Here is a 26,613-nt window from a genome sequence, read left to right on the forward strand (position 1 = left end):
GTTCAAAACAGGGACTGCCAAGTTCACACAGGACCATGTGCGCCTGACACAGGCGATGGGAAGGGCCTGATGTACTTTAGCCAATACGTATGTTGTCTGTATAATTTTAGATGGTCTGTTTACCAGCTCTCTTCCCTTTAAGACTTTGCTGAGCACCCCCCCCCCACCCCATTACTGGGTTTTATATCTTTAGTTATATTTTCCCTGTAACCACTTCTCTGCTTATGATGTTTCTTTCCTCTGATCTGCCTCTAGGATAGAGTGAATGTTTGGGTCCGGTTTAGTACCATTCATATACATCGTGTCCCGATGAAGAGCTGTCTTAGAAATAAGAGAAATTCCCAGAATGAATCACTCATTCATCATGCCAGCATTTGGTCTAGGACCTCTACCCAGATCTGACATAGGCTAGAGTCAAAGCTCCTCCTGAAACCTGTGGTTTATTTAAAACTCAGATTTTCAGTTTGGGGTGCTGGTTACCATGTCGTTATCTTAAGCATGTCTCTTGTCAACACAGCCACATTTAATCCTTTTGGATTATATTTTTTTTCTTTTAAGGAGCACACAATTTTGACTGTTTTATACCTGTATTTTGATCTCGAAAAATAGAGCTTACAGTATTGTATCAAGTTATGTGACTGCTAACAAGGTGCTTTTTTATATCTGGCCCTTGGTTCTTTGGGCCCCCATGGGGGGGGGGGACTGCTCTGCAGGTGGGGACTGCTTCATGGAACACGTCACATCTGTGACTGAAATAGAAATCCTCCTTTTTGTAACTTGTAAGGAGGAGACAACAGAGGTTCCTAGGACAGCCTTTGTATGCAATCTAGTGTCAGCCTTTAGGTAGTAAGCTGGTTTAGAAATTGTATGAGATCACCAGCTAGTGTAGAGGTGGCATCTGTGTAGATGTGGATGTCATGGCAAGAAGGGAAGGTGTGTGGGGCACCTGTCCCCACGTGGAGTGGGGCCCGTTGCAGTAGTCCTGTGAACAGTGTTACCCCCTACTTCTGTCGAAGTTCAGGAGGTGAGGGATTGTTGAAGCCTCCAGGAATCTCTGTCCTTACCAGAATGTCTTCTGATTCCCTCCATAGCCTTCCTGGTCTGAAAGAGTATTTAGGGTTAGTTTCAGTCTGGAATCTCCTTTGTGCGTGGAGCTCTATAGCAGTGGTTCTAAAACTTACCTGTGAGCAGAAGTTGCCTGGAAAATGTTTAAAAGGCCAATCCCTGGGTCCGAATCCCAGAGATGATGACTCATTAGCTCTGGCCAGAGAGGCTTATGAATCAGCACTTTTAGGGAGCATTCTGGTGTTTCCAGAGAAGGCGGTCCCCAGATGTTACTTTGAGAAACTCTCTTGGATTTCTTGGATTTAAGCATAATTGAGAAAAACACTATCCAAAAAGTATAGTGATTGGAAGTTACGGGGTGCTCCTTTGTCAGGGACACTGAATGTATCTGTAAACACCAGTCAATTGTGTTCCAGTGACCTTAGTCATTTAGTCACTTCATTATACAGGCTTTTCTTTTTCTTTCCTTTTTTTTTTTTTTAAGATTTATCTATTTATTTGAGACAGCAAGAGAGAAAATGAGAGAGCACGCGTGCATGTGAGCAAGTGCATGCAGGCACAGAGAGGGACAGGGAGAAGCAGACTCCCTGCTGAGCAGGGAGCCCAACATAGGACTTGATCCCAGGCCTCTGAGATCATGACCTGAGCCAAAGGCAGACGCTTCACCAACTGAGCCATCCCGGTGCCCACATTATACAGGCTTTCCATCCTTGAGATCACCATGTTTTAAAATCTGTTTCCTCCCTGTTGTTTTAGGTTAAAGACCGAGGTCCAGAAGCCACAAGAAGGTTTTTTAATTGGTTTTATTGGAGCATTAACCTGGGAGCAATCATTTCACTGGGAGGCATTGCCTACATTCAGCAGAACGTGGGCTTTGTGACTGGCTACCTCATCCCAGCTGTCTGCATTGGCGTGGCTTTCCTGGTCTTCCTCTGCGGCCAGAGCGTCTTTATCACCAAGCCTCCCGATGGCAGTGCCTTCACTTATATGTTCAAGATACTGGCATATTCGTGTCGTCCCCAGAAGCGAATCGGAGAACACAGTCAGAGTGGGTAAGTACCAGGTTATGATCATAGGCTTCAACCTAACGCGACTTCCCCATTGCTGTCAATAAAGTACTCGTGTGTGTCTGACGCAGGCTTACTGTGTGCAGGGAACTGGGCCAGTGGGTTTCAATGTCCCACATCAGTTTGAGAAGGTGCTGTAAGGTGTCTGTTCTCCTCATAGAGGCAGACTTTTGGTGTCTAACTTCCACGTTGAATTTCCTCTTACTGCTGATTTGGATGGATCTGTTGCTTCTATAAAGAAATTGGCAGAGCATGGGAGAGACACTACACATACGGTGCACATTTCTCTTTGTATTTTAAAAAGCTTTGAAATTCATTTGAATGAAAAATCAAGCAGTTGTTTGCTTTGTAGGTACCTCTCTGTATTCCTTAAATACTAAGCTGTTCCTACTCTGAGTGGGCCACTGAGTGGGTTAGATTGGGCCTGTCATCCCGTGGTCACTGCAGCCACTCTGTGACAGAAGGACATAAGAGCAGAGTTTTGAGATGCAGGCAGGGGAACTACATCATCCCCTTTGTGTGGGACTTCCTTGTTTCAGCACCGAAAGCCCCACATCCTTGGGAAGTCCCAGACAAATAGGGACAGGTGGTAGGTCACCCCAGCTGCATATTAATAGAGGAAAGTCCAGAATTTAGCCTGAGAAGAGACTTCAGCAGTTTTGGTGTTTGTTATTGAAGCATAATCCACGTGCAGTGCAGTGCAGGCTTCTCAACTTTACTGTTCTGGAATTATGACAGCCTTATGTGATTGTGCAACCACCAAGCGCTCAGGATATAGAATATTTCCATCACCCTAGAGAAGTTCCTGGGAACCTTTGTAGTTGACCCTCCTCAAGTAATATTTTGATCAAAGTAGGCATTCCTGAGGGGTGGTCAGTCCCTGAGCCAGAGGCTAACCATTTAGCTGCTGTCAGGGCAGCACGCTCATTGCTCGGGGGGCCCTGGCTGCAGGAAAGTTCTGCCCCTTTGTGGCTGGTCCGCATGTATCTTATGTATGCCCTTGGAGTCCTGTGAATGTCTAATACCTGCCTCCACGCAGTAGGTTTGAAGCTGTACCAGAATAGCTCTTGTGGCTGTGCCCCTTGGCTCCAGGCTACTCTGGTTCCTCAGCTGTCCCCGCACGGAGCTCCCACCAGTCTCCCAGCCAGTCCTGGCATCCTTGTGGGTCAGTGTGGCACTCAGACTCCTCATTCAGAACCACAATGGTGGCACCACACCAACAAATTTTTGAGCATTAAAATAGTGCTGCCTTTCTGCTGCTTTGCCAGAGCCTTGCTTCAGCTAGGCAGAAGTAGGGTTTCATGGCCCAGATGTTTGTTCTGTAGATTGATTACTCATGAGCAAAATGCATCCTTTTGAAGGAACAGCCTTTAAAGTTTCAGTGTGTCTGTCTGGGTGGTACCTGGTAGACATTTCTGCAAGAGGACAGTCCTGCTTCATGGACATTTTTGGGTTTTAAGCGCGCAGATGTCATGACGAGAAAGATCCGCACTTCTACTTCAGAGTCTGATTTCCCTTTAGATTTGTTTTTGACGACTGGCACAGTTAAGATAAAAAGGATGATCTTGCAGAGAGGTCAGTGGTCCAGAGAATTCTCACATTATGCTCTCCTGGTACACAGACTCTGAGCTCTGTGATCTTGGACAGGTTAATGATCTTGCCAAGCCTGCATTCTCTTTTTGTACAGTGGATGTGGGGTTCATCTCACACGGTTGTCATGAGGCCTGAGAAACTGAAGTGTGTGCAGTTCTCAGGAATGCCTGGTCCGTGATGAGAGCCCCATTGATATGAACTACTTGGTTAGGATATTCTTGCAGAAAGTCGGCTCCAAAAACCTACAGAGGTGCAACATCGGCCATTGTTTCCTTCATGTGGCCCAGTTCTGGTTTCTTGCTGGTATAGGTGGATCAGTGTCTCGAAGGTTAGTTTTAACACTCATTTTACATGAGACATCCATGTGTATCTGTTCAGTTCATCTGGGAATAGTTCTAAACCTTTTTTGAGATGGATACTTCTTTGAGTTGAGAATCTGAAAATGAGTAGCCCCCCCCCCCTTCCCGGGAGAGTGCCTCTGGGCACATAGAGCCTCTGCAGACAGTTCTAGGGGGGCAGTGGCCCTGTGGAGCTAGGTCACCATTTGGTCCTATCTGTTCCATGTCATTTGTGTCTGTGGCTCCATGTTGGACCCTTGTGTATTCATAATAATGCACTAGCCATGTGTATGAGGTAGGGAGAGCCTGAAGTGCATGTGGACTTAGTACTTCCCAGAATATGTTAATGATACAAAGTAAGTAATGTAACCAGTAACATGTCTGAGTGATTCTATGTGTAAAAATGGATTGGTTACTTGACTTTGACATGTTTTTAGAGAAACACATGTAGTATGATGTAGTAAGTCCCTGATTGGCTCTGTAATAGTTCTGTAAGGACTTCACATATTCTTCTTTTTTTGCCCCCCCGCCCCGCCGCAAAAATGGAGAAGCTGTGAATACTTTCAAATGACAGTATGAATAGTATTTTTGGAGTTTAGAGTTTCTCTTTGAGTGTGGTTTTCCTGATATTTTCCTTACTAGATAAGCTACATATGATGCGAGTAGTGGAGTAGTATCTTTTTAAAATTTATTTGTGTATCTCTAGCACCCAGGCATAACAGACCTGGGCATAATGAGTATGTGCTCGATAAATATTTGTTGAATTTAATTTAGTTGTTCTATGCAAAATTTGGCTAAAATATTAAGTTGTGGTTTCAGTTTTTTGGTTATCTCCCCCCCCCACTCTGAATATTCAGATGAAAAAATGTCAATGTTATAAGACAAAAATGATTTAAAATAGTAGTAACTTAGTTACTTTGGATAGGCATTTATAAACTAAAAAGCAGACAACTGCCATGTATAGCTGCATCCCAGAATTGGAAGAATTCTTAATGGTAATTAATTATGTCCTAGTTTTTCTAGTTTTAGAGAATAGTTGGCAAATAAAACAATTTTTGTTTTGTTTTGTCCCTAAGAACATGTCCAATAGAGTGTTTTGGAGCTATCCACTGGGACCTGTTCATTTTATAATTAATGAAACTGTCCTAGCATAAGTGAGCAGGTGCAGCTGCTAATGCATGAGCCAGGACCACAAGGTTCAACACAACCAACACACCTGAGCATGGGGGTGATGCTTGTGGCCAGGGAGCAGAGGGGCAGGTAGTGTGCCCTGGGCTGCCTGGCTCAAATTCCAGCCCCAGTTCTCTGCCCTGGGGCCCATAAGCTGGTCTTGATGCCTCACAGGGGCACGGTCCAGGGTAATGAGCAAGCACTGAGTGCCACCTGCTGCCAGTGACATTGGCATGTTACCATCATGATCACAGCTCTCCCTGCCAGAGCAGAACCTTTCCTTATGGTCCTATCTGTGGCTGCATTTAAATAAATGCCTCTATTAACAGCATCGGTATTATGGTTGTGAAGTTTTCACATTTGAATTGTTTGGATTCAAAATCCAAACAATCCAGCCCATTTTTTTTTTTTTTTTCTCAAACACTAATCCAGCGATGTAGCTGAAGTAGTGGGCAGCTTCAGGTGAGATGGTAGGTCTTTCTCAGCCTGAGTGAGCGGAGCTGGGGAAGAGTGCAGTCATGTTCCAAACAGTCGTGCTGTGTCTATACCCTCGTCCAGAGGCAGGAGGCATGGGTGTGCTTCCAGATGGGACCCTCTGCCAGCTGTGTCCACAGTGCTGTGTTCCCGGCTAGCCTAGGTTGCTGTGTTCAGTGTGTGCGGTCAGTCAGGAATAGGATGGCGTTAAAGCAGATGGGTATAGTAAGCTGGCTTCCTGCCTCCGAACTTAAATTGTTGCCAAGTACTTGATTTCTAGGGGTGGAAGAAAACTAACTCCTTCATTTTATCTCCCAAAGTGAAGGCCTTGGAGTCCTTCAGCACTCTTCTAAACACAGTCTGTTTGATTCATGTAAGAGGTCTCGTGGAGGGCCGTTTTCAGAAGACACAGTGGAGGACGTGAAGGCCCTTGTGAAGATCATCCCTGTTTTCTTGGCTTTGATACCGTACTGGACAGTGTACTTTCAAGTGAGTGGTGATAGTCGGGTGAAAATTACTTTCTGTCCCCACGCTCGCTTTGGCCACCACTGGAGTGCAAGGGTGCTGTGGTGTCCTTTCCGAGAGTCTCTGGGATCTTGCAGTCCTGTTTTCAGTCGTGGAACTCACTTCTGCTGAGTTGGGCATTTTGAGAACCTTCCCATGAGAGAAGCTAAGAATGGGTGCATTTCTGTTTTTCCAGGCCCCGACTTTGAGTTTAATTCCTCTGTTATTTCTTTTCGAAAGTTGATCTCCAGATGACTTGTATGATGACTAAATAATTGATCTGTTTTCAGACCCCAGCCATGTGCATGTCCTCATGGAGCGGTCTGGGGGTGGGCAGCATGCTGGAGTGTTCCCTTTTGTAACAATACCACTTTTTACACCCAGATGCAGACAACGTATGTTCTGCAGAGTCTTCATTTGAAGATTCCAGCAATATCCAGTATTACAGCCACTCCTCATACGGTGAGAATAACTGAAACGATCTGAAAATTGTCATGCAGAGCTTATGTAACAGGCAGGTTCCTTCGGCCAGGTTAGGTCCTTCACAGATATCAGCGGTTGCATGAACCAGCAGTATTCTCGTTGGAATAGAACTTCTTCTTTTAGGGACTATTCTTCTATTGTCCATGTTGTTTATTAGATTGTTGACCAATGTCAACCAAACACTAATTTCCTATCTGATTTTTTTTCTCCCTAAAAGCACAGAAGAACAAATGCAAATACACTTAGAGATGAAAATCTTTTTCAATTCCAACGTCTTGAAAGTGAGGCTTTTTCCCTAGGAGGTTATACGCTAATAATGGACTCTTCTAGAATAAGATTTTCCCAGTTATACGTTATGAGTTATGAGATAAATGACAACTTACTCTTTCGGAGAACTAACCTTATCTCGTGTGTTTCTATTCCAGTTCCCCGCGGCCTGGCTGACCATGTTTGACGCGGTTCTCATCCTCCTGTTAATTCCCTTGAAGGATAAACTGGTTGATCCCATTCTGAGGAGACACGGCTTACTCCCGTCATCCCTAAAAAGGATCGCTGTTGGAATGTTCTTTGTGATGTGTTCTGCCTTCGCTGCAGGTGGGGAGGCATTTCTGTCTCGTTTTTGGAGCTTGAAACTGGCATTAGCAGTGGGTGACTCAGTACTGTGACCAGCCCGGTCATGCCGCGTGTGCACACCCCGAAAGAGAACAGATAGGAGTTGTTGGGGAACAGGTGGTGTTCACTTTCTAGTTTCTGTTTGTGAAGGGAAAGATTTTCTCCTTAGAGCTCTGCTCTTTCTCTTCTTGAGCTGAAACCAGGAAAGTGCTCTGCAAAGTGACTTGATTTGCATCAGAGGAGGTTTGTTCTCTCTTCTGTTGGAGATTGCTGACTGGATGAGTTTTTCTATCATTCTCAAGACCTGGGTTCATCTCTGCACTCTTCCTGTTGGGTACAGAAGCAGGCTTTGGTGCCCCTCAACAATTGCCTGTGCTTTCCGTCAGGAGAAGGGTTTTATCAAACTAGGCTCGTGACCTGCCCCCAACCCCTCGCCTGAAGCCAAAACCCTGATGAGGGGAGTTTCCCTTGGGGGCCCTTTGTGTTTCTGTGATTCTTAACATTCTGAGCTGAGAGTTGGAATACCTTCTGCTGATAGAGCCGAGATACCGCTGGCTTGGTTAACTCACTCTGGAGTTCTTCCTTCATTAATATTTGAAAATCATTGAACTATGAGACAGCTCAGTTACATAATAAGAACAGAAAAGCTGATACTCTGGAACCAACTATGTATCACCCAGGGTTATGAGAAATTGAACATTAAGCATTGCTGAGACAGAATTTAATATTCTCTAGTAGTGCTTCCCAGCAGCCTCCATGCACTATCCCCGGAGTGAACATATTGATAGAGTACTTCATAGGTTTAAAGAAATGAGTCCCCAGGCTTAAGAAATCTATATTCCAGGGACCGAGACATTTTAGAAGACAATTAGGTTTTCTCTTGATCAAACAGATAATTACAGCGAGGTCGTGTGTGCATGATGTTTATACTGTGTGCTCCATCTGTGATTCCACTTCTCCAGCCCAGTGGCACGTGAGGAGTAAGCAGGAGCAAATAACAACCAAACAGACCATGCTGGTGCTGGAGCTGGGTCTCGTGAAGCAGAGTCCGAGGTCCTCAGGGCCGTCTGGGCTAACAGAGCTGCCCAGGGATGCTGTCTGTCCTACCTCCTCTGAGCACCCACCATGGGTTCAGCTTGGCCCCACAGCTCCCCTTGTCTCTCCCCTTGGGAAGGGAGGTGTTCGAGGTTTACAGGCATTTCCTAGGAGATTCTGGCTTAGGGCTCCTTTAATACCATCTTGTGTTTTGGTTTGGTTATGGGCTAGGTGGCTTCTGGCGGCCTCCCTGAGAACCACAGCAGGTGTTCTGCATGTGTTTGTGTAGGAGGCAGCATGTGGTGGCTGACCACTGACAGTACACGGTGGGCATGGCATCCACCTTTCCCCAGGGTCAGTGGCACATGGCACTTCAGTCCCAGCATGGGCAGGATGGTCTGTGCTCTGCCTGCCCACCGCACCCCAGGTAGGGGGAGCTATACAGTCATGTGGCCCTCAGGCTTCTGAGGTAGAATTGTTTTCTTAGAAATGAAAGACACCCACGATGTTTGTGTTCTTATTTATTTATTTATTTTAAGACTTTATATAGTCATTCATGAGAGATACAGAGAGAGAGGCAGAGACATAGGCTGAGGGAGAAGCAGGCCTCATGCAGGAAGTAGGAGTCGATCCCACAACTCCGGGATCATGCCCCGGGCCCAAGGCAGATGCTCAACCGCTGAGCCACCCAGGCACCCCGCTTGTGTTCTTAAATAGTAGGAAAGAGCCTCAAAGTCACTGGTTCCAAGGTAGTAAGTATGTGGTACTTGACTTAAGCATAGTTTATTAAATGTAATGTAACAGTAGCCAGAGCTTCGCACAATTTTACTTCCAGCTCTAGTGGGTATTATTTAATTGGAACATTAATAAGTTTTGAGTAGAGACCTGCAACCATCCTAGCAAACCAAAATTTTAATAGAAAGGGAACTGTTTTGCCTTTGAACTTATCACCCTCCCCCATAACCAATCAGTATCTTCCATGTAGAACCATGGCTGCTGGTAATGGTTCTTTCTGGTCTCTCAGATGAGAATCAGGCAGGCCCTGGGGGTTTTTTCAAGTGTTTATAAGGAAAAAGGAAGTATGTTCATTGGTTAGATTTCCTTTTCCCTTTAAAGAACTGTGTGTATCCTCCTGAATTATTGGAGCAATAGATGCTTGCTGGAGGAAAGGTGGTCTTGGGAGCATAGAGAAGAAAATAAAAACCAACTGTAATTTCCTTAGAGGTGCTCTAAGGAAACACCCACTGGGGTGTTGTGAACCTCTCTGATCTTGTTTGTGTGTGTGTGTGTGTACACATACCCTCTGTGTTGTTGCAAAAACGAAATCCTGTTGTGCAAGCTGATATGAGCCTGATTGAGAAAAAAAAATAAGTGTCAGAAAAACCCTAAGAGTATAATAAAAGCTGTGCATGCTACAGAGAAGGAGGGAAAAAAACCAGAGATACAGAGGAGCCATTGCATGTGCACGCACACACACATTTAAGCACTTGTAATTCCACCACCTGAAGAAACCAATAATTACCATTTTTCAGATGCCTGGGGAAAATTGCATACATGTTATGTGGTAGATAGTTTATATTTCCTTTGTGTGCACTTTGAAAACAAGCCCTAATGTATCACAAATATCCTTCCCATATCAGACGTTCTTCTGTAGTCCTCTGCTCTTGGGGATTGCTTTTGGGTGCTTGGGTTTGTGACTCTAGTCCTTACTACAGGGAGATTGATTTACTCTTCAGATATCTACAAGTGTAACCCTGGCATCCTCTTAAGGCTTTTATTAATCTGACAGAAGGATCTTCAGAGAGGTAGTGACTCCACCATCATCCCAGGCTGGCAGTGCCCTCCCATCCGCCTGCCGGCTCCCCCGTCCCACTGGTGGTATCCTGCGTATCCCGTCACACAGGGCTGTACGTGGGAGTCCGTGCCCAGGCTTCAGGGCCAGAGAGCATCAGAAACGGAGCAGAGTCCACTGAGAGCCTCTCCCTGGGTCATACCTTGCTTAGTTAAGAACCACTGGTCTGCAGCAGGGTTTTCAGACATACTATCACATAGTCAGTCCATGGTCATTACAAACACCCAGAAGAGCAGGGGAGACCCCTGTGTGCCATTATCCCACTGTCCAGGACGACCGCGTGACGTCTTCCTGAGACAGTTTCTGGACAGCTACATTCATTTGTTTTTAAAAAGAAATGAAACCAACTATTCACAGTGTAAACTTAATTGTTTTTGTATGTTGCATCTGTACCGTTTTTGTCATTTACACGTTTGTGTTTTTTAACGACTGCATCATATTCTCTTGTTAAATGTACCATCAGTTTTTAGACCAGTCCCTTCATAGTATGCAGGTAGCTGCGTCCAGTCTGTGCACCACCCCCGCATCCACATGTATTCTCAGCCCGCTGTCGTCTCAGTGGGTTCCTCCACTTGAAAGTGCTCAGGCCATGAGCTCTGCTCTGTTAGCTCCCTTCTCATTACGTTTTCTGTGAATCTCTTACCTGAAGGATTTAAATACAGTGTATCTTCGTTTTGACGTGTATTTTATGATGATGCTCCCCTCCCACAATATCAGTCATCAGATTCTGTGTACACTTATGCCCTGGGGCATTTCGTAGCAAGGTTTGCTTTTTCTTTTTTTTAAAGTTTTTTTTTTTTTTTTTTAATTTATTCATTTGAGTGAGTGAGAGTATGAGCAGAGGGTAGGGGCAGAGGGGAGAGGCAGACTCCTCGCTGAGGAGGGAGCCTGGTGTAGGACTCAAACCCAGGACCCTGAGATTATGACCTGAGCTGAAGGCAGACCCTTCACCAAATGAGCCCTCCAGGCCCCTGTGCCGAGCCTTTCTTGTTCGTGTTGATATGTAATCAGAACTTTCATCTGAGGAATACTCTTTACAATGTTTTCATGTTTTCTTTAATTTATGGTATCCTGCAGTTTTATGCATTTCTTTCTTTTAGGTCCTGTGCATTTTATGTTAGGTTTATTCCTAACTACTTTTGTATTTTTGCTTGCTCACATACGCGATTTTTTAAAATTCTGAGTTCAGATGAATTCTTTTCAAATGGTCACTTATTTTCTTCAAATAACATAGTTTATTTTCTTGCCTTCATTGGTGACTCTCCCTCCCTTTCTGTTAGGTGGTGTTGGCGAGACTTTCTTTTGTGCTGGTAGAGCTGCTGGTGATGGAGAACCTGCTCCCACCTGGGCTTTAACGGGTCATCTCCAGGGCAGCTCACTGGGAAGCTTTGAACTTGGGTTTGAGATACATATTCATGGCAATGCTAAATTTCTAAACTTTATTTCAAGTCTACTGAGTATTTTTGGCAGAAATGTTGAGTTTTTCTCTGGTAACATATTTTGGTTTCTAATAGGATTCTATGCCCCCCCACACACACACCCGGTGTTCATGTTTTTTTAATTTACATAAAATTCCTGATACTCATTTCTGTGTTTCTAAAACAAACCTGTTTGTCCAGAGGGCAGATTGTGTGCAGTCTCTGGTATGTGCCTCCATCCATAGTTGACATCAGTCTGTGATTTGGTGTCAGGGTCATATAGCTTCATAAAAGGAATTAGTAGGGATGCCTGGGTGGCTCAGTGGTTTAGCGCCTGCCTTCAGCCTAGGACATGATCCTGGAGTCTCGGGATGGAGTCCTGCATTGGGCTCCTGTGTGGAGCCTGCTTCTCCCTCTGCCTGTGTCTCTGTGTCTCTCATGAATAAATAAATCTAAAAAAAAAAAAAAAGAAAAAAAAGGTATTAGTAGACTCTGATTTCTCTGAGCAGGGGAATATTTCAGCAGGGGGAGAATTATCTGTCTGCTCCCAGGTGAGCCTGTTACTCTCAGGAGAAATGGGGTGATGTTTTCATCTTTTTCTCAATTTTGTGCAGATTGTGTTTTCTCTTAAATCACTTAAGTGTTCTTCAAAAAAAGTCCCAAGTAGGGTATCCCTGGGTGGCTCCTCGATTTATTGCCTCCCTTCAGCCCAGGGCATGATCCTAGAGTCCCAGGATCAAGTCCCATGTCAGACTCCCTGCTTCTCCCTCTGCCTGTGTCTCTGCCCTTTTCTCTGTCTCTCTCTCTCTCTCTCCCTCTCGCTCTCCCCCTTTCTCTGTCTCCCTCTCTCTCCCTCTCTCCCTCCGTCTCCGTCTCCGTCTCTGTCTCTCTCTCTTTGTCTCATGAATAAATAACTCTGTTGTGTTTCCTTCCTCATTTCTAGTTTCATGTATTTATGTGCTCTTTTTTTTCTTATATTAGGCTTGTCAAAACTGTGTTTTATGATTTTTTTCATAGACGTATCTTTTGCATTTATCTATTTGACTTTATGTTTTCTAGTAATAGAGAAAAAATAAAATATGATTTCTCTCTTTACCTTGGGTTTGTTTTGTGATTTTCTCTCTCATTGGTTAGAGTATTCATATACTTTTGATTTTTCTTCCCTGTTTAATGGTGAAAACCACAGAACGGTATGAATTAGCCTGTCAGTGCTGCTTTGTCAGGTCTCATGTGCTTTGATTTGCTGTGATTTTTGTTTTCTAAGAATACTGAACCTGGGTGTTTGCCTCCTTTATGACCCAAGACTAATTCCAGAGAACTGCTTCTGTAGGACTGATGTTTATCCATTTGTTCACGAAGCCTAGTTTAATTGTGGTGTCGGGGGAGACGATGGCTTTGTAAGTTCTGCATTCAGACTTCACGCCTTCCTTTCTGGAAATGTTTTCAGGGAGCCGATTAGGATGATGGTTCCTCTGTTGTAGTGCCATCAGCTGTATTCATCAGACATGTTCTGGCAGGTGCTCTGAACCCAGTGCCTGTGCGGGGCCCAGGGGTCCCATGGATCCTGTGGATGTGCTCACGGTCGTGGTGGTCTGTGCATCGTCAGGTGAATGGAGGCACGGGCCCCACCCAGATGTGTGCGTCTCCCAGAGTAACCCGTGAGCACTGACCTTTCTGTCTCCATTCAGTGAGTCCTGAGCTGTGTGTCATATCAGTGGAGGCCAGGGCTTGCCTTTGAATGTCCAGATGGCAACCCTTGCACCAAATGAAGCCTTCGTGGGGTTTGTCTACTTGTTCTAACCAGGACTTGGAGAGGTGTGTGTCCGTCACTTCATCACATGTTTCTGTCTTCTCCGGGGTTAGGTGTGTTCCCTTGGGAAGATGGCCCCTTGGTGGGGAGGTGGTGCACCTGGAATCCTGAGTCTGGGAGCAAGGCCAGATTTAGTGCACTCATGTTTCAAGAGCATGGTGCTGTTTGCATCTCTGGCTTCTGTGGATCACCAATGGCATCGTGTCTGTGAAATGAAGTGGAGCAAATTTGTGTTTTTCTGTGTGTTTCTTTTGAATCTACCTTCCTGTTCTTGTCACGTGGCATCACCTCTTCCTTTGCTGGTGACTGCCAGCTGTATTTTGGCCAGTCCTTCCTCTCACCTGATCCCAGCTGGGCTGGTATGCATTACGCCCCCATCCTGCCCACACTGAGGAGTTTGGTTGGCTTTGATCTCTGCAGAGTGCAGTTGGTCAACAAAGAGGGTGCCATGTTGGCTGTCCTGGCACCTTCCTTCACATTAATATTGATGCTTCCTTGTCAGTTCTGCTGTTACTCAGGATGCCCTGGACCTGGAGTGTCGGTGCTTGGTGGCTTCCCTTGCTCCCCTAGCAGCTCCTGCGGGCAGCGCCCCATTCTGTTGTTGCCTTCTGCAGGGTCAGCCATGTGTGCCACACCTCCCTATCCTTCCTGGCCCCCCATAGGACAGCTCTCATTTATTTCTACATGTTCTGCTCCAGCCTTGTCCTCTGTGTGCCCCCAGCCAGCACCATTCATTTCTGTCTCTTCTCCCCCCGTCTGCACAGCATCTGTGTTGTGGGTAGGACCACAGAGCATGTCTTGTCCCCAGTGGAACCCCTCTGCCCCACACACAAATACACAAATCCTCTCAACTTCCCTGCCTTCCCTATGGATGAGAGTGTTTTTCTCCAGCTTGTTTTCATCCCTCAGGACTGGTTGAGAGGGTCCCTCCCTACAGACCCAGCTACACTAGAGAATTGCTCCACAACCTTTCAGCTGCACACTGGTGGTCAGTACAGTGACCTTATAGTGAGGGGAACCTTGGCTAACCCAGAGGAAGCTGGTCATACTTTGTCCTGTGCCCAGAGGACAGTTGTCATTTGTGGCTAAGGCACTTGGTGCCACCACCAGCATCGTGGCAGAGATAGCCATGGCACTGCCACTCCTCAAACAACCCATCTAGAGCAGCTAGGAGTGCCAGGCAGACAGCTCTAGGTCTGCTCCTACTCTTCACCCTGTATGACAGGGTGCAGGGGTTAGGGCCCCTCCATGTGCCGCCAGGGAAGGGATGCAGGTGTTTCTGATGGAGCTGGGCCTGTCCTTACTGTGCTCCCTTGATACACACTCTTTTTTTTTTTTTTTTTTCCATTTCTGAGTCCTTTTTTTTTTTTATAAATTTATTTTTTATTGGTGTTCAATTTGCCAACATATAGAATAACACCCAGTGCTCATCCCATCAAGTGCCCCTCTCAGTGCCCGTCACCGAGTCACCCCTACCCCCCACCCACCTCCCTTTCTACCACCCCTAGTTCGATACACTTCTTGTTGGGACATTTCACATGACCTTTAGGCTTGGGGACAGATTCCAGAATTCGTCTTCGCCTCCTCTTGTTACTGGTAGCCTGGACCTTTCTCATTCTCAGGTTTTAAAATGAGTGTTTTTAGTAGATGGAGTCCATTGTCCTCTCCCAGACAGCTATCCTTCCTTGTACTCATGGTTTTAAATACTAAGTGTTTTCGCATATATTAAGCACTAGGGCTTATTATTCTATTCACAGAGTTCTTTAGAAACAAAACTGGTGACCTCTCTAACCTAAAAACTTGGTTCTACAGCTCTTGCTTTTAAACTTCATTCTGATTGGTTTATTACTTGTTTCACAAGGAGTGGTTTGTGCTCTTGCTCATGTCCTTGTGTCTTTTTGTTTACCTTGAAAAATGACCAGTAGTTTCACAGGGCTGCTATATAGTCTGTTCACTTTTTACTGTTCACCAGTAGGGGAACTGGCGTCAACAGTAGTAGCTTGGGTTGTAGTCATAAGGGTAATAGGTCAGTGGACCAGCCTAAATCCATTGCCATGGCGAGAAAAACGTCTCAGAAGTGGGTGCATTATCACTGTCCTTACTGCAGGACTGTTTAACAGAAGAGTACAGGTGCACCATATAGACATTTGAAGATTAAACCACATGTGTGGAGCTTCTGTTGCCTGAGGCAGTGGAAAGCGCCCACCTGAAATAATCTGTTACAATCAGTGTTTGAGTAATTAGGAAGTCAAGAGGTCCCTTAGGTCGGGTGGTTTTGGAGCAGGTCATTGGGCCTCATCCCTTCTACTTTTCAGAATGGTCAATAAACATGTAGCAAGCCTGTAGTGTTTTAGTTTAATTGCAAACGTTAGTGAACCAGTGTTCTATTAACCTGCTTATGAATTCTAGGAATTTTGGAGAGCAAAAGGCTGGACCTTGTTAAAGAGAAAACCATCAATCAGACCATCGGAAAAGTGGTGTATTATGCTGCTGACCTGCCAATATGGTGGCAGGTCCCACAGTATGTGCTGATTGGCATCAGTGAGATATTCGCCAGCATAGCAGGTGAGGCTTCCCTCCTTCCCAGCTCTGGGGCTCGAAGGAGCCTAAATGAACAGGAGCATGGTGTCTTGTACACACCCTGTTAGAATGCACGGAGACACAAATGCCCTGCTGCCCCTTTTGTTTCATGGCAACAGTTGTGGTTCATGGTGTGAGTTGTTCAGTGGTACCCTGGCTGAGGTTCTCGTTTCTAGATATAAAAACAGGGTTCCCAAAGACATGTCCATGACATCGTCTGTTGCCTTGGAGATGCCACAGGAGAAAGGAGGAGGAAGAGCCTGTGGTGGGTGGTTTCTCCCGGGTTGGATACTTCCTAACCTCAGCTCTTTGGTCACACTGCAGCAGCCAAGCCACCAGAGCTCTTGAGTGTGTGAGGTCAGCTTTGTGCAGGCGGCAGACCTGATTCCTAAAAGCTGTTCGCATAGGCCTCTCCTATGAGCAAGGTTCTGTGGGGTGTGGACAAGTTCATGGTGTGCAGACCTGTTCCCGGATGCTGGATGGGAGGGAGAAAATTCATGATGACCAGAGCCGATCTATTGTCGGGGGATGTAGGTGGTGGTTCTTCCTCCTCACCTTCACCAGACTCAGCAGAATGGACTCATGAATCTGTAAAGGAAATAAATCAGACTGGTCCTTCATTCGGAGTACGTTATAAATCTCTACATGCAGTTGTTATAAAAATCAGAATTTTTAGATGTCCATGTTGAAATTATTTTAAAACCTATTGCCTTTAAGATAGAAGTCTTACATAGAATCCCCATTTTAGTCTGTATACATTGTTTTCAGTCTCCTTAGTTGCTTCTTTAACCCTCAGATGAAGAAATACTAGAGCCAACAAGTCAGATGTTAATAACCCTTAAGTTTGAGAGCAACAAATTGACGTTTTGCTCCATGACTTGAAAGACTCACAGTGAATAGAAGGGGCCCTTGATTTCTTGACCTTGTGTTAAATACAGTCTTCCAAATAGGGAAGGGAGCTGCCTCGCTTTCCCAAGTCCCCAAGTGGGGCCCCTGCTAATCCCGCCGTATGTAGGCAGGGGGTCAGCCCTCCTCTCATGGAAACCATCCTCTTCTTTTTATAGGTCTAGAATTCGCCTATTCAGCTGCCCCCAAATCCATGCAGAGCGCCATAATGGGCTTGTTCTTCTTCTTCTCTGGTGTCGGCTCTTTCGTGGGGTCTGGACTGTTGGAGCTGGTGTCCATCAAAGCCATCGGGTGGATGAGCAACCACACAGACTTTGGTAAGGGCTGCACTGTGTGTTTGAACATGGCCCCTGACAGGACCTGGGCTTGGGCTGCAGCGGGTGTCCCAAGTGTTTGTGGTCGTGTTAGCAGAGCACAGCCGCTCAGGAGCTGCTAATGTATAGGTCCTGGAGCTGCCTGAGACTACTCCCCACCTGATCTCCCACATCCTCACGAGTTTGTTGGGACACAGATGAGCCTCATTCTGTTGCGGGGACAGATGTGCCTCAGCCAAGTGTGCTGGGTCTGCAGGGCTGCCACTTACTTGAAATCTCCTTCATTAGTAGGCTGCCTTTTCCACCTAATATCTGCCACGATCTTTGTGAGGCAAATAGAGTCTGTATCACCAAGTTCCTTTTATTTACCTGGGTTTGTATTTGTTTTTTTTGCTTTTTTCTGACAATACCTTTAAATTCTCTGCTTTATTTTTATTTTTTTTTTAAAGGTCTTATTTATTTATTCATGAGAGATGCACAGAGAGAGAGAGAGCCAGAGACACAGGCAGAGGGAGAAGCAGGCTCCATACTGGGAGCCCAGTGTGGGACTTGATACAGGGACTCCAGGATCACGCCCTGGGCCGAAGGCAGACGCTCAACCACTGAGCCACCCAGGCGTCCCAAATTCTCCGCCTTTAATAACATGGACAGATAATTTCCTTACTTTAATCACAGCTATGACTGGTGACCATCATGAGGGGATTTTATAGCTGATGCTGTTAGGTGGCATATCGGGGCGCTGAGCAAAATCACTCAAAAAAGATGAGAGTTTTGCTGTTTCCCAATTTATGGTAGCTTTTAACTGGATGCAGGATGTGAAGGTTTCTACTTTTAGGTAATAAATCCCCATGTAACTCTGATGAAAGCCGGGGGACTTTCCCCAAGAAAATACAGAATTCCAAAGGCCCTTCCCAGATTGAGTTAAAATTCCTGTCCTCACGGATGCCTGAGTGGCTCAGTGATTGAGCATCTGCCTTCGGCTCAGGACATGATCCTGGATTCCGGGCTCGAGTCCCACATCGGCCTCCCTGCGTGGAGCCTGCTTCTCCCTCTGCCTGTGTCTCTGCCTCTCTCTCTCTGTGTCTCTCATGAATAAATAAATAAAATCTTTCAAAAAAAAAAAAATTCCTGTCCTCGGGTGAGTTTAGGATATGGAGTCCCAGGGTAACTTCTAGAAACCTAAGCCACCCTCAAAGCCCTTGGGCCTTGGCCACACTGCGTTCCAGCTGTCAGAGCATATTCACGGCTGGCTCAGGTCTGGTTGTTTTGAAGAGAGCAGGAGGCTCTGGGGCTTTGGTGTTTATTCCTGGGCCCCTTGGACAATAAGCAGCTGTGGAATAGGAAACAGGTGCATGGTGGCTTCTGGGAATTTTCGTGGATTCTTGGTGTCCTGTGATCTGTTTTTCTGCGTACAGGACAAACCTTCAGAGAAAGCTTTGCCACAGAGACCAGAACTCTGTGATTCTTCTGTTTCTTTGTTTTATTTTTCAGCGTATTCTGAAAGATTAATTTTAGTGATTTCAGCCCCTCGTTGCTGATTTAGTATCTCTGACTTTACTGTCATTGGCCCTTGACTTCTGACAAGGTGGCTTCCAGCCCATCCATTGTGACGTTCATCTCCACTTGTCAGGCATGGCACAGACATGGGGTTTAAGCTGGATCCTGTGTGTTAGTGTTATTTTCATAGCAGTGTCCTAGAACAGCCCCACACCACATCTCGTGGCACGAGGAGACCTGTCCTGTCCTTATTTTCACACCTGTGAGAAGAGGTTCAGTGAACCATGCTTGCAGCCCACTTGCCAAGAAGAGGATGCGGATGTGGGAAGTGCCCAGGGGGTCAGGCAGCTCCTCTCAGCTCCCTCCCACTGGGGATTTGGGGGGAGGATGGGACCAGGTAAGCCCCCACCCCCCACACTAGAATAAAATCTTGCTTCAGTAGAAGGAGTGGCAGGTGTCATCCTGGGCTCTGTGTGTGTCTCTACACGGACTGTGCTCTTCCTGGCTCTGCTCTTCCACAGCTTCCTTTCTGTATATGGGTTCAGGTTGCTGAAGAAGGAAGCAGGTAGATTTAGAGCATCCTGTGTAGTTACAGGAATGTGGTGTGGTGGAAGAGCCCCTGTTCTTACACCATTCCCTTCTGTACTTGTTCTCTCAGGAGGCCAGGTTTTCATGAACATCATCATTTAGATCTAGGATAATTCAGACTAAAGCACAGCAATCTTTATCTTTTTTTAAGGATTTTTTTTTTTTTTAAGATTTTATTTATTCATGAGACGCAGAGAGAGATAGAGACATAGAGGGAGAAGGAGGCTCCTTGTGGAGAGCCTGATGCGGGACTCAGTCCCAGGACCCCAGGATCACAACCTGGGCTAAAGTCGGACGTTCAACCACTGAGCCACCCAGGTGCCTAAGGATTTTTTTAAAGATCTGTTATTTTTTCTAGAGAGAGAAAATCCTCAAGCGTATCCCATGCTGAGCAGGGAACACCCCCCCACACACACACACCCCAATGCAGGGCTAAATCCCATGACCCTATGGTCACTACTTAAGCCAGAAGTGAGTCAGACACTGAACCACTGAGCCCCCAGGCTCCCCTAAAGCACACCAGTCTTTTTTTTTTTTTTTTTTTTCCAAGGATTTTATTTATTTATTAGAGAGAGAGAGAGGCAGAGACACAGGCAGTAGGAGAAGCAGGGTCCATGCAGGGAGCCTGACGTGGGACTGGATTCCGGGTCTCCAGGATCACGACGCCCTAGGCTGAAGGAGGTGCTAAACTGCTGAGCCACCCAGGCTGCCCAAAGCACACCAGTCTTAAGCACAATTTGAAACATATTTAATCCAGATCAGGATGCAGGACATTTCAGGGGGCTTCCCTGTGGCCCAGTGTACCCTGTCCACTCACCACCATGTTCTGCAATGTCAGGCCCTGTGGACTCTGCTGATTTTGTGCTGCTGTGGCCAGCTCCATTCCACACATCTGTGAATCATCCCCTGTAACTGCTTTCTTCTGAGGAGTAGCTGGTGGATGAGTCAGTCACAGTTCACTGATCTGATCTGCTCTTGCTGGGTGTGATGTTTCCAGTTTGAGGCTGTCATGAGTAAAGCCACTAAGGACCTTCTTGCACGTGTGTCTGGGGACATTGTGTGAGATTGTTGCTCCTGGGCCCAGGAATCTGTCACCCAGAGTTTACTACCTTTAGGTCTGCGAAGAAGCCCAAGGAAGTACAGGGTGACTGCTTACAGGTAGTGAACTGGCTTCTGAACACCCTTCCTAATCCCACACAGGTCAACCCAAAGAGGGAAAACAGCGTGTAGTTCTCTTGGTATGCCAGCTGTGAGCTTCAGAAGTTCTGAAATGTATTTATTTGAGAGAGAGTGAGTAGTGGGGAGGGGAAGAGGGAGCAGCAGAGCCCCCCCCCCCCCCCTGCTGTGCAGAGAGCTCAGTGGAGTGCTCAATCCCAGGGGAGCCCAGGATCATGACCTGAGCCAAAGGCAGACATTTAACCAACTGGCCACCTGGGTGCCCAAGCTTCACAACTTTTAAATGACTCCTTAATTTGGGGAGATGCATGTTTCAGTATCAGTGCGTAGAATGACGTCATTGTTATCCTGACAGCAATCTCCTCTGGTAGCACGGAGCTAACACAGCAGTGGTGACAGTGTACCCTGGGCTCCACGGGGTGTGCAGGCCTCCCAGTACCTGAGACAGAGCCCAGCACACAGTAGGGGCTCAGTCACCGTTTTTTTTTTTTTTTTTTTTTTTAATCAGTCACCATTCTTAACTATCTGTTGTAGATGGTCTGCTAGAAATTTGGGTATTACCAGATCCCTTCCCAAACCAATCGATGCGGGAAGTCACTGTTTTCTGCAGCCTGCTTGAGTGCTTGTACAAATGTGTGTTATATAGATCCTTGATTGCGCTTACAAATACAAGCACCATAAAACATTGGCCATTAGTACTTGTTCAGACACAGAAGGGAAGTTCCAGAGTAACCCAGCTTTCCAAAGCCCTTCAGACAAATGGAAGCCTCGATTTTTAAATTAAGCGAATCAGAGAGCTGCGTGTGATACACGTGAGAGAGAACAGCTTTCTCTGGAGACACTGCTGACCAAGTACATCTCTTTGCTCATCTGTCAAGAAATGTGTCAGCCTTTTCAGTTGGTGACAAATGGTGTAAATGGTAGGACACTTGTGGGCCATGGCGATGGGGGTCAGGCTTTGTAGGGAGCTCAGGGTGACGTGCTGTGAGTGGCTCTGAATGCCTCAATACGAACATCGTATTTCAATACATTCTTACTTCTCCACATTGAGTGGTTGTGGTAAGTGGTGCCTTGAAAACTCGGTTCTGCATCAGAAAGCCTCCCAGTTCACAGACCTGACGGTCCTGGACCCACATGTACAGTGAGGATGGTAACAGGCAGGCGACAGTACAGCCTTAGTGCGTCCTGGGTCCAGTGTTGGGTATGTTACCTGCACATTTGGCCTTCACGATGACACTGTCTGCTAGCTGCTATGTTTTCCCCGTTTCACAGATGGGGAAACAGCCCAGATATAGCAGGCCTCTTGGCTTTGAGCTTTGTTGGTTGAGCTTCAGGGTCTGTGACTCTAACCTCTTCAGCCTAGTTGGGATGTATTGGGAGCTAAACGGAACAATGTGTGCGAAAGGCCATGCTTAGTGCTTGGGCCAAAGTCAGACATTCAGTAGGTTAGCTGCTGAGATGAAGTGTGTCCCTGTATCACCTTGAGGATGCTAAAACCTGAACATTTGGGAGAAGAGTTTTAAAAACACACTATCTACGTGTAGTATGTGGAGTGTATGTCAGCTACCCGCCCTAGCTTGTGAAAGGCACATGTGTTGGAGGGTGCTCACTATACCTGAATTACTGAATGGCACAAAGCATCCAGAACTCCTGACTAGACATGGCATCCGAGCTGTATCGAAGTGTGTTGATAAGGATCCAGATTCTAGACCCGAGCCGTGGAGAACATGGCTTTCAGGATCGGCATGAGGATGGCCTCCTTGGAACAGCTGTCCACGCTAGGCCAGCTGTCAGTCCTAAAGGGGAGGGAGCTGCTGGAAAAGACGAAACACCATCCCGTCCAGTGTTTGCTTCTAGGGTGGGGGCAGGAACACAGTGGGGTGGTTTTTTCACTTTCCCCAAACTTTCTGCACTGGAAAAATTTAAGGAAAAAAAAAAAAGACTTTCTCCACATGGTTTCAGTTGTGACCAGTGGACGCTCACCTCATTCACCTCCTCAGATTCTCTTCAGCCCATTTCATGGATTCTCTGGAGGATGTGGTCAGAAATAGGCCTTGTCACTGCATTCCCATGGCCGGGGGCTTTGGCCTCATCCCTCTGTCGTCCAGCGGGGAGACGTTTGAGGAGCAGGGAGTGTGGTTCATGCCAGAGACTGCGGTCCAGAGCCTGGGGTAGACACACAGCTGGCTTCAGAGTGACTTTTGCTGTAGTTTTAGAAACAAAATACTTGTGTGTTTTGAATTACAAAGATATAATTTTTTTCATTTCCTTTCTTTTTTAATAACTGCAGTTAAAAATCACCCTGACCTTGATAGGAACCAAACATAATAGATAAAATCTTGAGAAGTCCCTAAGTGCATCTGATGTGTTTCTCTCTTGTGTCTTCTTAGGCAATATCAATGGCTGCCATCTGAACTACTACTTCTTTCTCCTGGCTGCGATTCAGGGAGCCACCCTCCTGCTTTTCCTGATTGTTTCTGTGAGGTACGACCGGCAACGGTCACGGGCAAATGGGGTACCTGCCAGCCGGAGGACCTGATACCCCCGAGGCCATGTCTGGTGGACCGTAGGTGGCCATGCACCAAGCAGGAGATGCTTCTCCACCTTGCTGACCGTGCACATGCGGCACCTAGACTGTTTGTCGTGTTCTCCCAGATGAGCTGGGTAAGTGCCTTTCTGTGGTCTCCCATCACACGGGGCCCCCTGGAGCAGATGCGAAGCTCCTCCTCGACAGAAGCTGTGGCAAGGTGATAGGGGCTCGAGGAGACTGCGAGTGTGTTGGTCGGTGTCTTCCCGTGTTAGACGAGGGTGACCATTCCCTCCCCGCAGACAGGATGATCTCACTTTTTTTTCCCCCTTTTTCATTAATAAACATCTTATCTTGAGAAATAGGAGGGCTTTTTAAGAGAGAAAAATGTAATCTGATGCTGCGGAGATTTTGTGTGAAGGTCTCTCATAAGCCACCAATCTTGCCACTGCTGGCTTGTCAGCACAGGCTGGTACTGGGCGTATTTCATCTGCTGCTTCAGAAATGACTTACCTTTTCAACTCTTGACGTTGAATTTTTTTCTTAAGAGCTTGCATCAGGACCTATTTAAGACCATGTGTCCTAACTAAGCTACAAAGCAACTTACAGGGTATTTTAAACCTTGCTTAGTCTGTCCTCCTGTGACATTTCCTTTTGGACGCCTTTGAGCTTGAAGACCAGTCATGGAGAAATGTTACCTTACTTTGAACAGAATTAGTGTCATTCAAGACCGTTGGCAGTGTTAAACGTTACCTGTGAATTTCAACTGTGTGATAGTCACCGGCTTTTGTATTGTTCTCTTACATGGATGTGGGGGTTCTAATTTTGTCAAATAAACTGTTCTTTATCTGTTGCTGTATTTTTGGTATAACTTTATTATGAAAAGTCCCTCAAATGTGAGACCCATTAACTACTTCTCTTCGTGGTTTATACCTGGTTTTCCCTTTTTTGGCTTTGGACGTTATAGGGGTTCATAAACTGCCACGTGGGAGGTGCAGTTTCTTGAATCAAAAATTGACAAGAATTCTAATACCTGATCTTGTCACAGCTCTTTGATTTTTCCAACGTAGTGATTCTTAAGCCTGCTCTGTATTAAAATACAGTTTTATACCTGGAGGAAAAAATGAACACAAAACCCCTGCTCTGTTATTTGTTTGTATGTAATAGGAAGTATGGAAAACCATAAGGAAGTCCTCTGACTGGTGGAGTTCAGGCAGAGCGAAGACAGATGACCAGTTGTCAGTGGGGCTGACAGTGTGAGTCTGGGGTGAAAAGCACCACCCTCAGAAATAGTGTCCACTAGAGATACAGTTTATGTCTTCAGGATATACTGAAAACTGTTAACCCACACTGTTAACCCACTGAAGGAAGTGGCGGGGAAAGGGAAGAGAGGGTTGGGTGATGGGGACAGGCGGTCCCTACCCCGTGCACTTGACAGTGTTTACGCCCTGGACACATGTCCTGTGAGCATCCCTGGATCTGTCCAGGCCATCCAGGAAAGTCTCCCCAGGTCATTGGAGGGCTGACAAAGCAGTCAGAAGGACAGCCTTATAGGCTGTCTCAGCTGAATTAGGTTGTAGGTGATCGGGTTCACCCTATGGCGCTAAGCAGTAATAGATTAAAAAAAAATACACAAAACCAATATCCTGTCATGGGAGACTTTAGAAATGCTGTACCCTGAAGATGGGATATGTCTTTAGCTCATTGGTGTCAGCCTCGGAGGGCCAACGCTCGCGCTCCATTTGAAGACGCTCCCGCCTGCCTTATCTGTTGAGGGTGTGCAGGGTGGGGCTCTTCATTTCTCCCCAGTATCTGGAGCAGACTCATAGAGGAGGTTTTAATAAGACGGAGCTTTCCCACACGAGCTTGTGGGAACAGAACCTTATTTTGGTTTCAAAGGGACCTGTGAAGCCTGTCCATGACGTTCAGGTATGGCCCAGTCCGTATGTCCTGCTGTCTCTCTGGGACCTGGGGAGGTGGGGGATGGTGTCCAGTGGAGCATCCTGCCACCTCACTGGGCAGAGGTTGAGATGCCCCTTGTCAGTGGATGGGAACACATTGTCCTCTGTGTGACCTCGCAGGACTGCAGTGGCCCCCACTGGCTGCCAGATTCTCTGGAATCTGATACCAAAGTGTTCCATTGGTGCAGAATGACCCCATCACTTAAAAATCAAAGCACATTTAAGAGGAACACAGTGCTGTCATAACCTGAGATCTGAGATTGCTGTGTACACCATGTGATTCACTGTTATTAAAATAGGCCCAGTATTGTAGGGGCGCTTTCCAGTTGAATGAAGTCCTTGGAGCAAATGCTTTAGAATGTTTAACACCTTGCTCTTTTGGAAACAGGGCCTTTTTGAGGAAACAGGGTGCCTGATTGAAACAGAACATATTAAGTGAGAAGTACAAACTAGAGAGCAAAGGGGGAAGATAGTCACATGAGACAACGCCACATAACTGAAAAATCAGCGTTTGCTAATTTTCAGATCGGCCGCAAGCCCACGGCTCCTTGGAAGGGAAGCCATCGCGGTGTTAGCTGGGGGTTACATCTGTCCAACACACTTTACCCAGCCCTCCAAACCAGCATTGCTCTGTGGAGCTTCCGCATCACAGAGTCACAGGCTCCCGGAGGGCAGGGAAGGGACCTTGCAGGAACCCTGTCCTTTCTCCTCTATGCCCTGCTGATTTTCCAGAGACTTCGGGACCCAGCAAAATGGGCCAGATCAGGAGCCAAGGAGGTGACAGACTGCCTGGTGTTTTTGAGAAGTGCACGGTCAGCCCCTTGGCCTGCAGGACTCCAGCATTTGCAACCTGCCACTGGCACAGCCTCCACCACCTTCCCTAACTGCCGGCAGGCCCAGGGCCAGCTGCCCTCAGCACTTGTTCCTAAAATCAGATCAGCATCTCAGTCACTAGTAACACATATGGAGTTCAAGCTTGGAGACCTCCCTGGACATGTCCATCAGGGCTCTCCACCTGACTGCTGACTCCTTGGGGCTGGAGATCCATGTTCGGAGTCATCTGTGGGGAGGTGATGCTTGATGCCTGAGCCTCCCTGAGAAGGATCCAACCCTGGCTGCTCCCAGGACCTGAGGTCAAGGAGGTGAGGGTGGAGGAGTGTTTCCTGGAGAGAGAGCGTCTGCCCCACATCCCTGCCAAGTGGGATGACCGCCTTCTGCGGAGTGGTGAGCCCAGCTGCAGGGCATTGGCTGTGCAGGTGGACAAGGTGCCCACTTGCCCTGAAGGGACCCAGAGGGAGGGGGCTTGTAGCACGGGCTGTGGGGGCAGAGGTGGTCCTCCGATCTGTCCCTCCCTTCTTTCCATTTCTGTCTTCTTTCTCTCCCGGCCCTCCTCCTTCCTCCGAGAGTACCAGGCAAAGGGAGGTCTTTGTGGTCATTCTAACTCTTACAGAATGGAGAATCAGAAGCTTTAGGAGATTTCAGCTTCTATATGAGGAGATATGTGGGATGTGGCAGAGTGCTGGACACCAAAGTGATGTCCTCCCTGCCTCAGGTGGGCAGGACTCAGGTCCCCTGAGAGGGAAGAAGAGTCAAGGTGGGAATGTTTGGAGGCCCCTTGCATGTGGCATGACGTAAACCTGCAC

The 26,613-nt window shown here is 46.7% G+C and overlaps 1 protein-coding gene across 1 annotated transcript in view; it reads left to right on the forward strand.

The window, feature by feature from the left end:
• SLC15A4 (solute carrier family 15 member 4) overlaps positions 1–23,868 on the forward strand; it is a 28,409-nt gene extending 4,541 nt beyond the window's left edge. The window contains exons 2-8 of the mRNA XM_072722659.1: positions 1,822–2,117; positions 6,028–6,196; positions 6,596–6,673; positions 7,120–7,288; positions 15,831–15,986; positions 17,066–17,224; positions 22,873–23,868. Of these exons, the coding sequence (XP_072578760.1) occupies positions 1,822–2,117; positions 6,028–6,196; positions 6,596–6,673; positions 7,120–7,288; positions 15,831–15,986; positions 17,066–17,224; positions 22,873–23,021 (1,176 nt within the window). The 3' untranslated portion in view covers positions 23,022–23,868. The remainder of the gene's footprint in view (positions 1–1,821; positions 2,118–6,027; positions 6,197–6,595; positions 6,674–7,119; positions 7,289–15,830; positions 15,987–17,065; positions 17,225–22,872) is intronic.
• Positions 23,869–26,613: the final 2,745 nt, after the last annotated feature.

Source organism: Vulpes vulpes, chromosome 10, assembly GCF_048418805.1.
Source record: "Vulpes vulpes isolate BD-2025 chromosome 10, VulVul3, whole genome shotgun sequence".
NCBI classification, from domain to species: Eukaryota; Metazoa; Chordata; class Mammalia; order Carnivora; family Canidae; genus Vulpes; species Vulpes vulpes.